The 19,212-nt window shown below is 39.1% G+C and overlaps 2 protein-coding genes across 2 annotated transcripts; one reads left to right on the top strand and one right to left on the bottom strand.

Moving 5' to 3' along the window:
- The first annotated feature begins 467 nt into the window (after positions 1-467).
- Positions 468-1,347, top strand: mespaa (mesoderm posterior aa). The gene is made up of 2 exons (XM_034680315.1): positions 468-1,148; positions 1,261-1,347. The coding sequence occupies exons 1-2, from the start codon at positions 468-470 to the stop codon at positions 1,345-1,347; spliced, it is 768 nt and encodes a 255-aa protein (XP_034536206.1).
- Positions 1,348-2,217: 870 nt separating this feature from the next.
- On the bottom strand, positions 2,218-17,645 carry LOC117809976 (aminopeptidase Ey-like). The gene is made up of 21 exons (XM_034679492.1): positions 17,577-17,645; positions 14,529-15,235; positions 13,119-13,261; positions 12,734-12,873; positions 11,883-12,009; positions 11,239-11,393; positions 11,020-11,133; positions 10,747-10,890; positions 10,413-10,478; positions 10,165-10,230; positions 8,315-8,487; positions 8,121-8,197; positions 7,896-8,029; positions 7,747-7,802; positions 7,526-7,673; positions 7,270-7,361; positions 5,363-5,473; positions 4,663-4,830; positions 4,414-4,554; positions 3,510-3,591; positions 2,218-3,328 (listed from the first exon to the last, which is right to left on the bottom strand). The coding sequence occupies exons 2-21, from the start codon at positions 15,143-15,145 to the stop codon at positions 3,170-3,172; spliced, it is 2,913 nt and encodes a 970-aa protein (XP_034535383.1). The 5' UTR covers positions 15,146-15,235; positions 17,577-17,645; the 3' UTR covers positions 2,218-3,169.
- Positions 17,646-19,212: the final 1,567 nt, after the last annotated feature.

The raw sequence follows: 19,212 nt of genomic DNA on the forward strand, positions 1-19,212 counted from the left end.
GCTTATCCTTCATTCACTCAGCCATTCCCAAAAAAGTAACGCCAGATTCATGGATATCTCTGAAAGAGATGGTTGAGCTTACAGTCACATCAACCCACACATGAGATTTCTGTCAAATTTCCTCTAATTTAATTGCAGACTCTTGACCCAGGTTCATGCCCTGTCGTGTCAGGGTTGTGTTCCCAGGCTGCAGAAGTTCATAGTGTGAAATTATTTCCCTTTATGTTGCCCATGCGAGCTCACAGGTCACACCTTGTCCTCAGAGCTGGCCCATTTCCCATGAGACCCCCTGTCCAAGGTGTCAGCCCTGCTCCCAGAGCCTCTCAGGACCAGAGGTGGCTGCCAGAGGTGCAACCTCACACCTCCCACCACATATATGGAACAGCCTCCCTGGTCCTCCTCACAATCCACTTTCGGCTTCACCAGAGACACACTGACAGCTCACTGCTTCAACTACAGCCACGATCATGGATGTCTCTTACTGCTCTTCTCTACAGCTTCAGGAGAACTCTTTTCTCTTTGACTGCGAGTCCATGCTGGACAAGTGTTACGAACCTCTAGCCTTTGATCCAGCCTCAGACCCAGGTTACTTCAGCGCTGGTAGCAGCCTGTCTCCTACCTCCTCTGTGGACTCCTTCTGCTTCTCTCCAACCTCCCTCCAGGCTGGAAACAAACAAGATGCTTTGGACTGTTTCATCTTCAAAAGCCCTGCAGCCACTCAGCTCACCCATGAGACACAGTCCTGCTCTGGATCCTCCAAAACCACTTCAACTCAAAAGAAATCCAGGTCCAGGTACCCAGGGAAGACACGCCAGACTGCCAGTGAGAGGGAGAAGCTGAGGATGAGAGATCTGACTAAGGCCATGCATCACCTCAGAAACTACCTGCCAGCTTCAGTGGCTCCTGCTGGTCAGACCCTGACAAAGATTGACACCCTGCGCCTCACCATCCGTTACATCTCCTACCTGTCAGCTCAGCTGGGCCTTAGCGAGGAGGTGCTGGAGCAGAGGAGATCCCCAGGCTTTGTGGAGCAGCCACAGACCCTCAACCAGTTCCTGGGTCAGCCGATAGCCGACTACAGAGCACAGGAACCAGAGAGTAACAGCATGAGCACAGCACAGATGTCCAGTCTGCAGACTTCATATCAGGTATGTTCAATTCTACACAATACATGAAGTCTTTTCTTCATAACCTGTTTATTCAAAGGTTTTTGTTGTAGTTTGAATATGTTTCTAATCTCAATCTGTTTTCTTTTGTCAGGTTTCTGATGGTGTTTGCTTCACCGGTGATCAGTATTGGCTGCAACAGCAGCAACTCCAGAATGCCACCTTCTCTGGACACTGCTGAGAGACACTGATCCATGTGATCAAATAATTTTCATTGCACCAATGACCTCTTAAAAAATGAATGGACAAAAGTTATTATTTTGTTACTATGAATAGAAATATTTATGTCCTTGGTTTTTTGTATATAGAAATGTGTATTTATTAGCTTTCACAATGTGAACAGAATAAACTTTATTTATGAATTTAATTGTGTGTCTGCATTCATTCATTCATATGTGTTTGTCTGTGGAAATCATTAAAACAACAACAACAACAAAAATAGATCAAATAAAAATGCAAATTTTGTTAGTTGGACTCACTTCCTCCCACAGACAGTGCAGCTGTCAGCAGGACGGTGAGGTGCTAAACGGGGAACACATCCCCTCTAAAGTCTTTAAGGAAAGACCCCTGCTGAGAGCAGTGACAGCTGAAGCAGGACCTGTTAACTGGCACCTTTTCTCTCCTGTGTAAACATGCTGAGGGTTTAGATCCGGGTAGAGACCTGGTGATAAATAACTGGACCTGGACTTGGCCTGTGATGTTGTTTTAGTTAACTACAGTTGTGACTGCATCTTCCTGTTGATAGAAGTTTCCATTTATGAGTAAGTTTTATATTTAGATAAAGACACTCTCTGTGTTTTTTCTCTGACTGGCCCACTTTGTGATTCATATTTTACACTGTTTCTGTGTCGACTCTGTGATGTGTAATGTTTCCCAGGTCTCCTTACAATAAGTGACTATTTTTTAGTCAGGCATTTTAAATTCAACATGTTTTATTTTCCCTGAAGCACTGCAGTCTCAAAACACCGCAAACATAAAAAAAGACGTAATCCCTTTATTCATTATTACTTGCTTAATTTCAATAACTATTTGCATTTTTAACTACATAAATAATAATAAAAAATAATCATTTTAAAAGTTTTAAGTCCATATTAAGAATGTAAAGCAATTGTTACAAGCATCTTTGATTTCAGAATCAAATGGAAGTGGTTTCCAGGAGGTCCAGCTTGGTTTCTTCTTTTGTTTCAAACAGGTCCTGTTTGTGTGTGTGAAACTATTGTTCCCTGTGACGATAAGGCATGACTGATCACAACATGCCAACCTAACCTGAGCATGTCACTTAAAATTGAGCCATCCATAGTTTGACTTTCCTGCAGTCTGTTGACACCCATTTAGCAAGCACTGTTATACCCTAGTTTCTATAGTTTCATCCACAGGTCTGTGGAGATTTCTACACTCCAGAATGGGGCTCTGCTGGCTTTATGTGATGAGGTTGAACACTGACAGCAGTCTGATAAGCAACACATGTATGTTCAGCTCAAAGGTGGAGGCACAAACTTGTAATACTGCAGTGATATTCTGTTTGACACAAAGTCCCGTGAGCTGTAAGGGGTATTTTTAATTGCTATGTTCTATTCAAAGTCCAGTGTTGTTCGTACAAGTATTTTCCACCATTTTCCTGCAGAAAGCAGGAAGCGGCCGTGGCTGCTTTACTACGGTGTGCCGTAAGGGATGAAATAGCCTTTTCTGTTTAAATAACATGTTCATTTCGGACCTGCATCGTATCAGGATCAACGTACTTACGTTGACAGCCCTGAAAAAAACCCCAAATGGCCTTAAGGAATTCTCTACTTCAACCAGAGGAGACAAAGGCACAACATTTTTAAAGATAATATGGCTACCACATTTTTTTATATATTAAATAGTCTTTATTCTTAAAAAGTCTTAATCAAAACTTTGCATCTTAAAAAAAGCTCCATCACATTCAGGACATTTATAACAACAATAATTTGGTCTCTGCCTGAGTTAGAGTCTACACTAGACAAACTGTGCAGTTGAGAGTGTTAAAGTGAAGGGGAAGCTTCAGCGGTCAGCCAGTCCAGCACCTGTTTCTTGTTCTGTGCCACCCAGTCAATGTTGGCTTTTGTTCTCTCTAGAGCCTGCTCAAGAGACGCAGAGGACGAGCCGAACTGCCCCGCGTTGTCTTCTTTGAATTGCAGCAACTGGAGAGGAAGAGAAGGGAAACAAGGGTTCAACTCTGCACGAGGACAACACTAACACGTACTGTATGTTAGGATTTATATACCTTTTTTAACTTCTAAAACTGTAACTCAAATTAAATAGAGATTTTTTTACATTGTAATGTATCTGATGTTCTTTTTTTTCAACAAACAAAACCTGTACCTGTTTGTACTCAAACTCAGTGGAGAATCGTTTCGTCACTCCATCAATGAGTCTTCCAAAAGAAAATGATCCACCACCATAGCTGCAGAAACAAAGACAAGACACACTTTGGTCATTGAGCAAACAGCTTCACCGTTTGCAAACATTTCTGTCCAGCGAAGCCCTCCGATAAAAACAAAGAAGAAAAGGCCAACACGCTTTCATGCTAACAACCTGTTGATATTATTAATGTAAATACATACTTCTACTTTATTATCATTATTTTCAATGTATTGTATTCATATCTTATTAATTACTTTCATCCATTTATATTGTGTGATATTCTTACTTATTGTGTATCCGAGCAACTTTAATGACTGAACTTCCCCCCGGGATAATGAAAGTATTTCTGATTATGTTCTCTAACTTGTTTAAGCATGTTAGCATGCAAACAAGCTGATGCTGGAAAGTAAATGGACTAAGCCACATTTTGAACCCAACATGATCCTTGCAGATCATGGAAAGTGGTAGACTATAAACTCACCACTTCAGTCAAAAAATGTCTTTACCTGTCTGTTACTGTTTCTAAATGTTCCACTTGAAGCAGTACACTCGTGTGCTGCCAGGATCCTGCAGTATTTTGGTTGTATCTCTTTTGCCTGCACTTATCATAAATTACTTCAAATGTTATAATTTGATCATTAAAATCAGCAGGGTTGATCCTCCATGAAAATAAATCCTGAATTTCATGGAGATGTATTCAAAAGCATCTGTTGAGCTATTTCAGTTTGAGCAAAGGTTAAGGCCCACAATCTTCTCCTACATCTTCCTTCGACAGTATCATGTGTGACCACACCGCATTCCTCTATGTGCTGAGTTCACTGTTACACTAACATAATGAACAACTTTATCAGAAGAAACTCACTCATTGAATATATGGTCCCAGTTGGCTCTGATGAAGTCCCACGCCAGAGGCTGACCGACAGAATTTCCAGCAATGTAAACAATGGTGAAAGTAGCATCCTGCTTACGGATCTTTGTTGGATCAAGACAATACTCCAGATATCTGAAACATAGTGGAGATACAAGTCTAATGTGTAGTTTGCTGCTGACATAAGACAAGAGATTTTAAACTATACAAACACTAACACCATCAGGCATAAGTGTTACTGACCTGTTGAGCAACCAGGGCTGTTTGGTACAGGACAGAGCATACATGAGTTTATCAGCCTCTGAGGCGATGGTGGCTTTTTTGTACATGGACCAGGCAAAGTCCCACTCCTTCACTCCTCCTGCTGCGATGGCATTGCAGTACACTGTGGACTTCAGATTGGGACTAATCCTGTAACATGGGATAAAGATGAGTGAAAGGTAATGGTAGCAGTGAAATCAGGAAACTTCAGTGAGAAACAGGAGCATCGAGGGTGGATGGTAAAGAAAGAACTTAATACCAAAATAACTTATACCTGCAGTAGTACAGAAGATGTAGGTTGAGGGGTTTTAGGAGATTTGGAAAGAAAAGTCAGCAGTGTAATGTGAAGAAGTTTTAGTACTTCATTATAGCAATTAAGTATTTCCTTTGGGTATCTGTACCTTACTTGAGGTTTTACATTTCTGTCAATTTTCACAGAACATAACTAGAAATAGCTGTTATTCAAAATTCAATCAGTAGAAATATGATGGAAATGTTGTTGGTCTAATTGAATGGAAGCTGAGAGTTCACTAAATATCAGATACTAAAAGTATTTTACTCAATAAATATTAAAAGAGCTGACTTTCACTTCTACCAAAGTCATTTTCTGATATGATATTTTTACGTATGTGTAATTATGGCTTTCAGGCACTGTGTCAATCACTGAGGAATGTCAACATACGTATTGTTTTCAGGGTTGTCCATCCACTCTTTGAACCAGCCTGTGGTCAGCTCCTTACAGCCTGCCACTCCAGTGCCGCAGGCCATGGAGATAGCATTCTCCTGGTTGTACCTGGAGGGAGAGATGAGATGATACAAAAGTCAGGGGAATGTTCAAGAAGCATCACATCTTGGACTTTGCATCAGGGGACTCAAAGAGTAAATTTAAACATTTGCAAACGGTCATGCTTCTCTGCTTATGTAAAATCACCCAAAAATGAAATGCTTAAATAAGTAAAAATTATGTTAGCAGTTTGAAACCATGAGAAACTGATGGGAATTTGAATGCATGTCCATCTCAGATGAGAGGAAATGAAAGACCGGAGACACAGTTTGGTGAAGGTTATGTGAGGTAAAGATGTTAAGACTTAGAGTTGCATTTGACAGGCTGAAAGACCTCTCAGGAATTACCCCGCTTTCCTGTAAGGTTGATTTAAGCTTCATCTGATCTTCGTTTCATTAATCCACTGAAACGTTTCTCACCATGGCTCAGAGAAGTAGTCTGTCATTTTGTATTTGTTTTTTTTTATCTTTGGTTTATATGAATCTCGTGTGTGTCTGGGTTTCCCTGGGGTTTCTTCAGAATATCCTGATAAAGTGCTACTCCCTATACAGTCCTGTAAAAAAATGTCAGACTCAATATATACATAACAATATATGAGCAGAGGGTACTCAAGTAAGCACAGAGAGTATTTTCTCACACCCTCCACTCTGAATATATGTAATATCAGAGCCAGCTCAGGTTTCAAGAATTAATTTTTGCACACCGCAATCAAACATCTAAATAGACTGTAATCAGACTGTATCATATCGTACTGAATCCTATCCGAATATGATGAATATTTATGAATACGACCCTTAAAGTGGGTGAACTGCGGTTTCTCAGCTTGAGACCAAATTCTTTAAGGAGACAATAAAGGGCATTTATTGTACAGAATTATATTGTGTTGTATCGCATTGTTCAAATCATATTGCATTGTTTTGTATTGAATCTTAATCGTGCCATGTCATCATAGTGTATCATGTCAGATCCTGTCTTATCATATTAAATCTTATCATATCATATGGTATCATATCATCTTGTAATGTATGGTATTTTAATGTATTGTACTGAAATGTATTGCATATTGTATTGTATCGTATTGTATCATATCTTGTAGTATCAGATCCTATCATGTATCATGTTGAGGGGCGGCAGTAGCTCAGTCCACTGGGACTTGACTTGGGAACCGAAGGGTCGCTGGTTCGAGTATGGACGAAGTTTGGTAAGTGGACTGGTTGCTGGAGAGGTGCTGGTTCACTTGCCTGGGCACTGTCGAGGTGCCCTTGAGCAAGACACTGAACCCCCAACTGCTTGGAGTGCGCTGGTTGATGGCAGTATCCTCACTCTGACATCTCTCCCTAAGTGCATGTCCACTGCATGTGTGTGCATTTGTATGTATATACCAAAAACTGTGCGTGTAGCATGACCAAAAAATAACACGAGTGAAAAAATTATTTATAAAAATTAATAAAGTACGTTCTTCTTCTTCTTTATGTTGTATTCAATCTAATAGTATCACATGGTATTGTTAGTATTGTATCACATGGTGCTGTATTGTATCGTATTGAATTGTATCAGAATGTATTGTATCTTATTTTTTTATGTTTTCATACCCTATGGTATGGTATGGTTTGATAGCATATGATTTTGTATCAAATGGATGTTATTGTATTGTAATGTATAAATTCACACTTAAATATTTTACAAATACTACACCTCAACTTTTTATTTTATCATCTCAACAGTAGGCTCATTGTTCCAAAGGTTAAAATAATACACTAGTCTTCAAAAGTCTATTAAAACAGAGGAAAAATTAAACAACTTACTGGTCAGTGTGTTTTTCTGGGATCGTTGTCCAGTCTAGGGTGAGACTCTTGAAGTAGTTGAACAGAGGAGTGACCTGTTTCTTTATGTAAGCCTGAGGGATGAGGAAGTTCATGTTTTTTTTTTACTTGTATCAATCAATGAAAAAGTGTCAAAAAAATAAATAAATTCAATCATAAGCTGATGAGACTCCTTCATTAACTCCTTCAATTAGATTCATTAAGGAAGTGTAACAAATGTGGACCATCCATCACCCACCTGCATGGGTCCGTACACTTCACTGCGATCAAACATGAGGTAGAAGTAGTTCAAGTTGCGACTGGCTGTCTCCCAGGGCATATATTCAACTTCTTTATCCAGGAACTTGGTGGTCCTCAGAGCCAGAGTTGTGTTCACCATCCTTGCCCTAAAAGCAACACATGATTGCAAAATGTTCTCTTGCAACATTTGACAGCAATACTTAATAAACACCGCCTTACCTTGCAAGGTTAAAAGCATCGTCGATGATTTGGGCTCGGTTGATCACAGGAATATCCTGAAAAATGACCAAAACATTGAGTCTGGGGGAAAAATATGTATAAGCACTTCAGAGGTAATGCATCATGATTTCCAACTGCAGGTGTTGTACCTTATGACTGGAGCTCAGCTTGCTAAGGAGACGCTCCCAGTTTTCAGAGTCGTAGTTGACTCTGTAGAAACCCGCCATATCTATATTGGCCACCAACCAATCACTTGGACCAAGAATCAGGTCTACATTTGTATCTGTTTGGATGAAAATTAAGAAAATAATATATCCATCTGCTCTGAGTTCATCCTTGCAATGCTTCGAATGCTCATCAGAAATTAAGCTCACCTGCATCATTAAGAAGCCAGTACTGCTGTGTCTTTCCACCAGTTTTAATCCATGTAACAGGGACAAACCACTCATAGCTACAGCCGTATCCATCCAGCCAAACAGAGTATGAAGAGAGAGATGGTGAGTTTCATATTACAGGATTTCATCTAATACTCAACATTTTCACATTAAACATCACAAGTGTTTCCTACTTGTACGGCGAGGGTCTTTCCACAACAGAATTTGGGTCCAACAAAAAGTGTTTCTGAGTGATGCTTCCTGTCTTGCTGTCAATGGTGACCACAGGGAACCCCATCTGTAGGATCCAACGGTTCATGATCTCCTCCACAGAGTAAGGCAGGTCTATGCCAGCTTTATCAACAGCCTGGTAAAATGAATGTACACATAAGAGTAGAAATATGACTTTCTTCAGGCCATTTAAAGACATACTTCAACTTTTAGACAGAGGGTTCAGAGTACAGAGAAAACGCACAATGCGTGTTTTGATCAAGTAGCAACACCCAGTGTTAAAAAGGGAATCTATTGTAGAAACTGTATAAAAACTCCATAAGAGCCTTTATTCAGATGCTCATTTTTACAGCAGAGGTAAACATGATTTTTTTAAAACTCATCCTCGTTGAGAATTTTGTGTGTTGTAGTTGTTCGCCAGGCTCATAGATTATGACCTCAGCTCCACCTTTTGGCCTGTTCTTTGACCAGGGTTAAGATGAGTCATAAATCAATATACATTTTCAGAAAATAATGTGTGAAATCTGTAGAGTCTAAAAAACTCTGAGGCCTTCGTTTCCAATGAAACCTACATTGACGTTTCAAAGTAATGGAAACTCATCATGCACTATATATTCAACAGTCGAAACTATGATAAACCATATATATCGTGCTATAATATCAAATGCACTCAGTAACGTCTATACTTTATAATTTAATGTTACTATTACATTCCTTAGGCTTGACTCATGAGGTTTTGCTGTCTTTGTCTGTTGAGAGAATAAACCTCCACTTTGTCTAACTTCCTCCAGAGGTTTTTTGAATGTTTGTCTGACTCAATTTCTTTCTTTTAGAGGTGTTTCTGTAAAGTTTTAAAGAAATCAATCTACGTCAGCATGTCATTAAGAATATGTTCTTTTTATAAACAAGCTATCATTTGGATACATCTTTGGATTCCTATGCTATTTTGTAAAATTAAATACTTCTTATACTTTAACTTCTTACCTCACTACTCACTATTTAGCAATATGACAGTCAAATCAGTTACCACCTACATCTAGTGTCTACTGGAAGATTAAATGGGCAGGCCTTTGCTAACATGTTAGCAAAGGGCTTCATAAGGAGGGGGGGGGGGTTAATCCCCAAAATCAAAACTAGGATTTTAATGTAAAATTATACTGCATCAAAATAATATAAGAAATATTTCATGCTACTTTTTTCTAGGCTGAAAAAGCATTACACAGAAGTAACAGCATGGACAAAAGAGACACCAGACAGAGTGATGAAGCAGCAGAGGGACTTATAGCAAGTTGAACATTTGTGAATATGTTGGTACCATTTCCCTGTAATACATGCAATGAAAGTATCTAGACCTGTTACCTGTTTACTGAGATACACTGGACATAATTCTAAATACGTCTTTATTGTATTTATCTGTTTGGTAGAAAATAAGGATTAGCTTAAGGTAGCTAATTTACTGGGGCTAAAGCTAATAGACAAACTAGAGCTTCTATGAAAGGTCAGTCATGTTTTGAGGGTCAACTTTCGCTATTTTCATTCACTTATATAAACAGAACGATCACTTTTATAACAATGCCCTCTGTTAAGATATGAGTCTTATTTAACATGTTGCCAGTGAGAGCTTTGGGTTGGTGTAATCTTGCAGTTAAGCATCCTGCAGGTTTGGGCTAACTTCCCCATTCATTCAATGATATTTAGAGAAAATATTCAACTGTTCACTAGCGAATTAACGAAGTTGAACAGAGAAAAGGTTTACCTTTTTAAGCAGCATTATTGCAGAAAGAAAGCAGAGGGGATGGTGACGCTACCTTACCATTTGCAGGTGTTTCCAGAGGTCTTGGTAGACTGTGTTGCTGTACTTGAACTCCCTCAAGTATGTCTGCAGACAGATACAAACATGTTTGTAATTTAAACTTTTATTTGAGTAAACAGCATTAGTTTCTTGTCAATAAAATATGGATATTTTGGATGGATACAAAAGAACAATGTTGGTGCTGACTTCTGTAGAGTTTGAACACACATACAGATTTAATGTTTATCAGTTTCATTCGCCATACTCACTTGGAGACCATTTGAGAAGACTCCTTCAGTGATGAACTGTGAGAGCATCCTGAGGACTGCAGCTCCCTGTGATGGAAGAGGACATTAGCAATGTTGGTGGGTGGCATATCAGATAGGATATAATTAGATCAACCTGTTAATGAGAATCAGTGATTCATTCATGGCCTAATTAATTCTGTGGTTCCCAAAAGACTTTTGCCAGAGTCACATGAGGACATGAGAACAGTTTTATTCACTCTTTTTGGTTTAGTAGAGGTCGATATCTTGTGTAGTGGGGCTTGAAGAGAACAATACATCAGAAATTTGTACTGTCTCATCCTCGGTTATACTGCACCTTGCTGTATGTAATGGAGTCAAACAGCTGACTTATGTCCTCTGGTTTCTGGATTTCCTCCTCTTTGGTTGAGAGGGGGTGGGAGGATGCCAAGGCATCAATACCCATCACACCAACAATTTCATTTAGGACGATTAAATCTTTCTGGAAAAAAACATGCAGATATTTTTGTGTTGAGCATGTTGGCCTAATCAGACATACAAAGGAGTTAAAAATGTGATTGAGACTTGCATATATTTCTGCGACATGTGTCCACCAGAGAACAAAACTCACCATATTCCACGTTGGCTCAGCATAGTCGGCTCCAAGATACGAGACGTAGGAAGCAAACCCCTCATTGAGCCACAGGTCATTCCACCACTTTGTCGTCACCAAGTTTCCAAACCACTGAGAGAACATAGCCTAATTTTATAAGCAGTTTTTGAAGCTGAGCACAGATATCACACTGATAGAAAATGAGTTTCACAAGAGCAGTAAGACATTGAAGTATACCATATGAGCGAGTTCATGAGAGATGACTGTTGCCACCCACTCTTTGTCTCCATTGGATGATACCCCCTGGTTGTATAAGAGGGCAGTTTCTCTGTATGTGATCAGACCCCAGTTCTCCATGGCTCCTGCACTGAAGTCAGGAAGAGCGATCTGATCTAAAAAAGAAAATAAACAGAGCAAAATTTTTGACTGATGGCTGCACGCTTTCCTTGCTTCTTTTAACCTAATCTGGATCCCTCTGCGACAGCACTTATAACAGTCAACACTGGTTAGAAACCTTAAAGAGGTACAGCTTTTTATAATGTACAAAGAGAAAATGACAAAAGAACATGAGTTGTTTGTTCCTTTTGGCAAAAATAAGAAAAGAATAAAAAAAAAACCACACAATTCACTTGCACAATAACATTACGTTTAAACAGAAGAAGCAAGTTTCAGTGGAAACAAGTCAATCTTAATGATTTCTCAAGATCTTGAATGAATGTCAGAACGATCTTAACTTGTGTCCCCAAAACTGCAAAAGCAAAAATCAAAATATTAAGTGGGTGTAACACAGTGTCTGTTACAATGTGAGATTGTGGGATAGCACGGTGTACATTTTTTTTGCTGTCTTTGTGATGGTCTGTAGGTATGAACGTTGCTCCTACCTGACTTGCTCAGAGGATAAGAAATGTTGTAGTAATTCTCGAAGAAAGCCAGGATGGGTCCAGTCTTCTCCAGAGCGTAATCTCCCTGACCCTCCTCTATTGCCTTCTTGCGGGCCCAGATCCTGATCTAGACACAAACAGTGTTACATGAACCAAACAGAAAACACAGACCTGAGTTCAGCTTGCGTCCTGCAGAGGGCAGCATCAAAACACAACAACCAACAGGGAACTAAACGCCTGTTACATCAGATGGGCTTAGAATATTCCCTCTGTGAGGGAAAAAGACGATGGAGAACAAAGGCTCAAAAACTAGTTCCCACTGAGCTGGGATTTCTTTTGACTTTAAGATCTCGATGACATGTATCACTTCAACTATTGGAGCTTATTTTAAGTTGAATGAAAATCTTTATTTTTTAGATGAATTCATCAATATTTATAAAAGAGGGCTTTGATGGTTCTACATTGAAGCTTATGAGTTCAAAACGTGAGTGCTGACTCACATGAGCTCACATGGTGGGCCTTAGACAAGTTTATATAAATTGTAATAGTGGTAGACTATTGTAGGGACAGCAACTAGCAATAGAAACAAAGCATTAGTTTTAGTCATAAAAGTGATACTGATGTGCGGTGTAGTCCTAAAGGCCAAGACAAATGTCAGAGTCCATTTCAGCACTAGAGCTCAAACTTCTGCAATGATAATTAACGATTAAAGACAATAAACAAGATAAACCACTTACACTGAAACACTCACCACAAAATAATATCAATACTGTGTAAATTCACCTTTAAATGTGAAGTACTTTAAACTGATATGCCTATTCTGCTTAATGAAAAATGTAAGGTATTATTACCAGAACATCTGCTCCAGTTGAGTTCTTAATGTATGTAAAATCACACACAACGAAAGCCAGAAGGTAAGTAGACATGATCTCTGTAGGTTCAAAGCTAGTCTGGATTACATCCATGCCGTCTAAAGTGACATTAAGAGGCTCTGTGAGGGGAGAGAGAACATTAGACTTATTATACATAAAGCAAACAGAACAAACACGATCTTCATATATTTGAATCAGCAGGTAATTGTAAATGTTCAGATGTAATTTGGAAATCCTCTGGTTATTTTTTCTGAATAGCAAAGGTCTGGTCGCAACCAAAATACTTAATAGAAGAAAGGTTGAAAAAAGATGATTGGTGAGTTGAAATCAAGCTGCTGCGGTCAACACTGAGACAGAAACTTGCCATGGTTCATGCCGTTGGACAGAGCCACAGTCCCGTGAGGGTGGAGGAGAGTTATGTGGAAGATAGCCTTCATGGCAGGTTCATCAAAACAGGGGAAAGCTTTCCTGGCATCTGTCGGCTGCATCTGAGTGGTCGCCACAACTCTGACAACAATAAACATGAAAGTTACTGAATAAAGAAGTGAATGATGAGTTTCTTGTGTATAGCTTAAAATGTCTTTCTCCTTGTGTTTGAAATCTGAAGTTTCCAGCACCCAGAGTTGGCTTGAAATTATATATTTTATTTTGTTTTAACTTGTAGAAACAATGATGAAATGACAGATAGTGATTTTTCATGTCAAACACTTCCTCAGAAGAAGTTTTGTGGTTGTGCTGAATTATTTCTATTGAGGCAAACTTGGTCACGTGGAGAAAAGGGTAGACACTTTTGCTTCCTGTAGAGAAAAACTATGCCTCACATTTGCTATTGAGTTTGTACATAAGTGACATATTATGCTGTCTGTATTGTTTTTGTCAGAAATCAGGGGTGTTGTTTACAGGGGGGATAGACTGAGGGTGTGTAAGCATTAAACTGTCACAGATTGATCTGTGATACAAACACTAAGAGTCAATACCCTGCACTTGTTAGTACTTATATATTGCAGATATTACACCGATGCAGATTGCTGATAGCACTGTAGGTTTCATATCACTGGAAACCACTATCTGCTACGCCTCAAGGTTCACTGAAGATACCACGCTGTTTTACAGCGCAAACAGGCTCATTATGTTTTGCAGGTGAGCAAAATCTTATCTTGTTACACATCTTACTGTGGCAAAGACTGAACAGTGGAGATTTATCAAGATTGATGCTCTCAGTGGAAATATTCACTCACGAGAAGGTCTGGTGCAGCGACACCTCTATATAAAGCTATAATTACTGCAGCCATGATCCCTGCAAAGTCAGGATGTGGTATCATTTAAATGCTCTCCAAGACTCTTAAAAAAAATCTGCTCTTACCGTCTTATATAATCAGTGCTGCTGTCAGCAATCAGTATTACTCACATAGAAAAGCATGCGTTTTTGCCCGGTGTTACTTTTTTGACTTATTACAAGGTATTAGGATCACGTTATTGAAGAAAAAAAAGCGCCTAATATTTTGAAGATGAAGTTTACTTCTCTTACAACTTCTTTCTCAATAAAATCACAGCTTTAAGCTCAAACTTTTAACTGTGTTTCATCAATTTCATCAATGTACAGCTCATTTCTTATAATTGTACAACTTATTAAGACAATGAAATCTGAGTTAAGATCCATGGTTTTCACTGCCTTCAAAGCTGGCAGTATCCTTCATAATATGACTTTCATGATAACATAACATTTAAATTAAACCAAACTTTCTGAAATAAAAAAATGAGTACATAATCCTACTTTTTCACTCCATCCTCCTCGTATTCACTTCTGTAGAATCCTCCCAGGTCGTCGGCCAGCTCTCCAACAAACTCAGTGAAGAGTTCGTACACAGCCCCATTCTTCAGCGGGCTCATCAACTGCACCACCAGGTACTGTGTGGTGACCTCCAGCCAGGTTTTCTTTATGATGGGCGCCGTGACTCCATTGTGGCCTGTAAGCTTGGCTAGGTATCCATCAAACAGGGTTAGGTTGAGCTTGTTGGAGTGGATAAGGATGAGGTCTGTCTCCTTCTCACATCTGAAAACAACCCTGGAGTTTCCGAGGAAGATGTAGAGGCCCTGTGTGTTGGGCTCCAGCCGGGGCCACAGGGTCACATCGTAAGAGATGGGAACGAGGGAGTCTGGGAGTCTGTAGCGCTGCCAGGGCTCTTTTGGGGTAGAGGGTGTAGTGGGGATTGGGGTGGATGGAGATGCTGTTGCGGATGTGGGACCAGGAGTGGATGGACTCGTCCCTTCATTCTTTGACTTCTCTTGGGAGTAGACCACAGCCAGGGCTATGATGGTGGCCGCAGCAGCGATAGCTACCACCACACAGATTACTGCCGTGACTTTGCTCAGGTAGAAGCCTTTCGCCATGTCTGCCCCAGGTAAGAAGAAGACTGAGGAGGGATGTTGATCACTTTATATGCCCTGCCTTTTTCCAGCCCCAGGTTAATGGTTGATCTCCTGAAAGTCAACAACATTGAGCTTTAACAGTCCTTGAGATAAGAGAGAATTCTATGTAACCTGTAAACTTTGTACCTGCATAAAAGCCCTCATTTAGAAGCTGGTTTGTCTCTGATAGCGCAGCATTGTGAACTACGTGATAATGGAAATACAGCAGAACTTGAGTCTGTGTTTGTATGCACTCTGCAAACTTCAACTTCATACAATCCTTGCTGTCCAACAGTGAAGGAGACAGAGTGACGGAAAAAAACAAACAAACTTATAAAACTGAATAAAACTTAATTTAGTCCTAAAAGTTGTGCAATCTCTAAATTGCTGTGTTTGACAAAAACAGTTGTGGTTTATGGAGATGGAAATATTCTAGTGAAGGAGCACCAGTAGTCAGCTGAACTGACTGATGGAGTCAGAACATAAACCCAGATGTGTGAAATCACCATTTTGTTCAAATAACAGGAAATGGAAAAATTGGTGACTCAAAAACAATAAGGTGTCACAAGTGAGTCAGATCCCTCTCTACGCAGGCTGCAGAGGAAGTAACACACAAGAGTCTGTCCTCAAGCAGGGAAATTCACCAAATTTCAATTCAAAGATGCACCAGGTCCATTACTGAAGTTTTTATGTGGTTGTTGAGAAAGAATGTGTTGAAAAAAAGGTGACTGGGAAACAGCTGATGTGCGGACCAGATATATACATGCTGACAAGTGCTCCTCTGGCCTACACACAAACAGAAACACCTGGTTGTAATTTAGAGTAATGTGTGAACACTAACACAATACCCGAGTGGTAACCTCTGATGTAGAAAACGAGGCCACTGTGGAAGTGCAAAAAGCTGCAGCTGGAATCATCACTGTGTCCACTTGAGACTGGCAAGAAATATCCATTATGCCTCATGTTATAATAGCCATTTTACATCAGTTTAACAGATGTGTACAGCCTGAACACACACAAAAAAAAACCCACAAAAAACATTTTGGTCTCAATAACTCATTTCTTCATTTTTGACACCTGTAATTTTTCTTTGGAACTCTCCCATTTTGTTTTCATCAAGGCAGAGAGTAATGCAAATTCAGGCACAAACAGGGGGAGGCTTAGTTTACTGACAGGTGCGTGTTGTCGCTGTTTGCCATTTAGCAAGGATTTGGACTTTGCCGGCTTCTGGAGCATTCAGAAGTTGAACAAAGTCAGCATGTCCAACATTTTCCAACATTGCAATATAAAATGGGACTGTGCAATCTTTTTAATCACTGAATGACTGACTGTTGAATGCTGTTTGTGTCTCTTGTTTCTATTCATTTATTTTTATTTATGTCTAGTGTTTTTATGATTTTTATTTTATTTTAATTTATCTACTGTTCTTTTTAATCCATCTTTTGCACTGAAATAGGTTGCATCTCAATTTCGTTGTAAAATGTACTATGACAATAAAGATATATTCTATTCTATTCTATTCTATTCTATTCTATTCTATTCTATTGTGACCACCCTGTTTTGATTTCTTAACACCTCACCAGAAAACAATGAGTGACACCACTGTGACCATATCCATGGTTTATATCATCTAGACTTGTACAACATTAAAAATAATTTCCACAACTCTTTCTGTACCCCTGTACTGTTTTCTAAAGTGTATCTTCAACATGTGCATAGTTTCATCTATTAACATGACATAACCTCTATTAACAGTAGGTGAGGGGCAAGATTTTAAGGGTTGAAAGTGTTTTTGTTTACATTTGAAGAGCAATATTCACTACTCGACTTTCCACAGGCTTTGGCTGTATACGAAAACTGAACGTGTGTTACACCAGAACACCCCATAAAATCTGTCACTTTTACAGGAGGCTAAATTATCCAAGACTGTGCTCAAAAAAGCACAGCTCCCACACTCATTTTCAATCACATTACTAAATTAAGGTCGTCAACATAGAGCGACGGAAAAAACACATTGCTCAAAGGCAAAAAGATAATAAAGTTTCATCTCAAAGCAACTCTTGCAAGCACTGGTTCTTGGTAGTTAATGTTGTAACCTGAGTTTGTTCATTCTTGCCATTCACTTTTAGTTGTTAAATGCCTCTTCATACAGGATAATCCAGTATTTTGATGTCTAGTAGCTTTTTAAATTCTTGAATTTATCAGTCAAAGTTATCTCATTCAGACCTGAAGAAACATGTACCCTACAAAAGCCCTTTTGTTTATTCAACCCGGGTTGAATTCCTGATAAGAGCATCAGAAATATTCAAGTTATTCTCAGGAGCCACAGTAAAACAGACAAGCAGAAAACAACAACTCAGAGTATCACACAATAAGAATGGTACATTCCCATATCAACAATAAGTTTTCTTACCTTAATTGACTGGTATTTTTGATCTGCGTAGTCAGAAGTCTTTTCACTTGTGGTGTGTGAAATTTGAATCTGCACTCTCAAGTGGAAGAGAAGAGAAAGTTTGTTACACATAGGAAATAGCTTTTTTTCTTTTTACCAGGTTATCAAATGTGTGTAACTTCCTCAGGAGATCCAGGCTGAGTGTGTAAAAAAGATGAATTATACAGGATATTGCACAATTCTCTTACCCGGTTATTATAGCTGGCCGTGAACTTGTTGAGTCTTGTCTGAGGAGTTTTGGTGTTGAAATGCTTTTAAATGCTGGAATTTCATAAGGTTAGAGTTATGAAAGTTATGATTCAGTATTACTGTAAATATCTGAGGTTCTAGTAATGGAGAAGTTTGAGGTAAAAAATATCATGTCAATACATGACACTGAGTTTGTATCTGTCAGGTAGTTTTAGTGCTCCTCTGTCTAGTAGTTTCCTGTGGATCAAATGTGTTTTATTTATATCATCACAGCTGTAATTTATGATTAGACTAGCACAATCTACCGTTATTATTGTAATTTCTGTTCAGATTATCTGTGCTATATTTGTTGCTGTGTGTACATTGTCTCTCAGTCTGTCTGTCAGGGTGTATCCAGACTTTTGCAGGGGGTTGCTTGAAGCACCTGCGCATACACAAACACATAAAAAATAGCCATACCATCTCCACTGATCATATCTGCTCTAACGACTTACATTAATGTTACTAAAACATTTTAACTTCTTATAACAAATATTTAGATTTAGAGGTAACAGAGAGAGGCAACATTGAAATCTTCCAAGCTAGAGTCTATAAAGACTCAAAAAGAAATGTATGTCCAAAGTCACAATTTAGAGAACTAACAAAAGGGAATGCAATGACAGCGACCTGCAGCCTGTTGCAACATAGTCTTAACAGTTGGCATGAGTATCACTTATGACAGGGCAATAGCCAAGCATAGTTAAGGCCCCTGAAATGAGGGGGCCAATCAGATTTCAAAAAGGGGAACCCTCTGGATCCACCTCTGATGTCTGTATGTCTGCCTGTGTGTTTCCATGTGTCTCCCTGTGTTTATGTATGTCTTTCTGTTTGTTTGTCTCCAACCATTTCTTTCGTTGTCTCTCCCTCTCCGCCATTTCCTCAGGTTAGAGGGACGATGTTGCAACCTGAGGTTTCTGCCTGTTAAAAGTCATTGTTCTGTTTGACTCTGTTCCCACATGTTTATTGAGGGTGGATACATGTCAGTTTTCTCTGCCCGATACATAACAAAGTACAGTCTAGACCTACTCTTCTTGTATTTGTCTTAAAATAGCTTTTGTTGGGAAATAACCCTGTATGAATAAAAACAGATTGACTTTTATCGTTTGAAAATAGCATTACCCAGGCAATTTCACAACTATCTTTGTATTATAGGTTTAATGGAACATGCTCAACAATAAATTATGTGGCAAAGATAAACACATGCTTAGGAAATGTTAAAAACAAGTGGATCTTCCATTTTTAAATGGTGCTCTACACTGCACAGTGACTGTTTTTAAAGTTCAGTGGCTTTGGGGACCTCCCATCCGACAGTAGCACAGGCAAAAGTAATGGATCTACCCTAAATAATGAAATCAATTGCATATCCATT

This window comes from Notolabrus celidotus, chromosome 3 (assembly GCF_009762535.1).
Source record: "Notolabrus celidotus isolate fNotCel1 chromosome 3, fNotCel1.pri, whole genome shotgun sequence".
NCBI classification, from domain to species: domain Eukaryota; kingdom Metazoa; phylum Chordata; class Actinopteri; order Labriformes; family Labridae; genus Notolabrus; species Notolabrus celidotus.

What these genes read in the sequence shown, in the direction of transcription:
- mespaa (XM_034680315.1), top strand. Translation starts at nt 468, where the DNA reads ATGGATGTCTCTTACTGCTCTTCTCTACAGCTTCAGGAGAACTCTTTT. An exon ending in GTCTGCAGACTTCATATCAG is followed by an intron (nt 1,149 to 1,260) that starts GTATGTTCAATT and finishes TTCTTTTGTCAG; the next exon opens with GTTTCTGATGGTGTTTGCTT.
- LOC117809976 (XM_034679492.1), bottom strand. Translation starts at nt 15,145, where the DNA reads ATGGCGAAAGGCTTCTACCTGAGCAAAGTCACGGCAGTAATCTGTGTG. An exon ending in GTCCAACGGCATGAACCATG is followed by an intron (nt 12,874 to 13,118) that starts GCAAGTTTCTGT and finishes CTCCCCTCACAG; the next exon opens with AGCCTCTTAATGTCACTTTA. An exon ending in GACAACCCTGAAAACAATAC is followed by an intron (nt 4,831 to 5,362) that starts GTATGTTGACAT and finishes CCCATGTTACAG; the next exon opens with GATTAGTCCCAATCTGAAGT.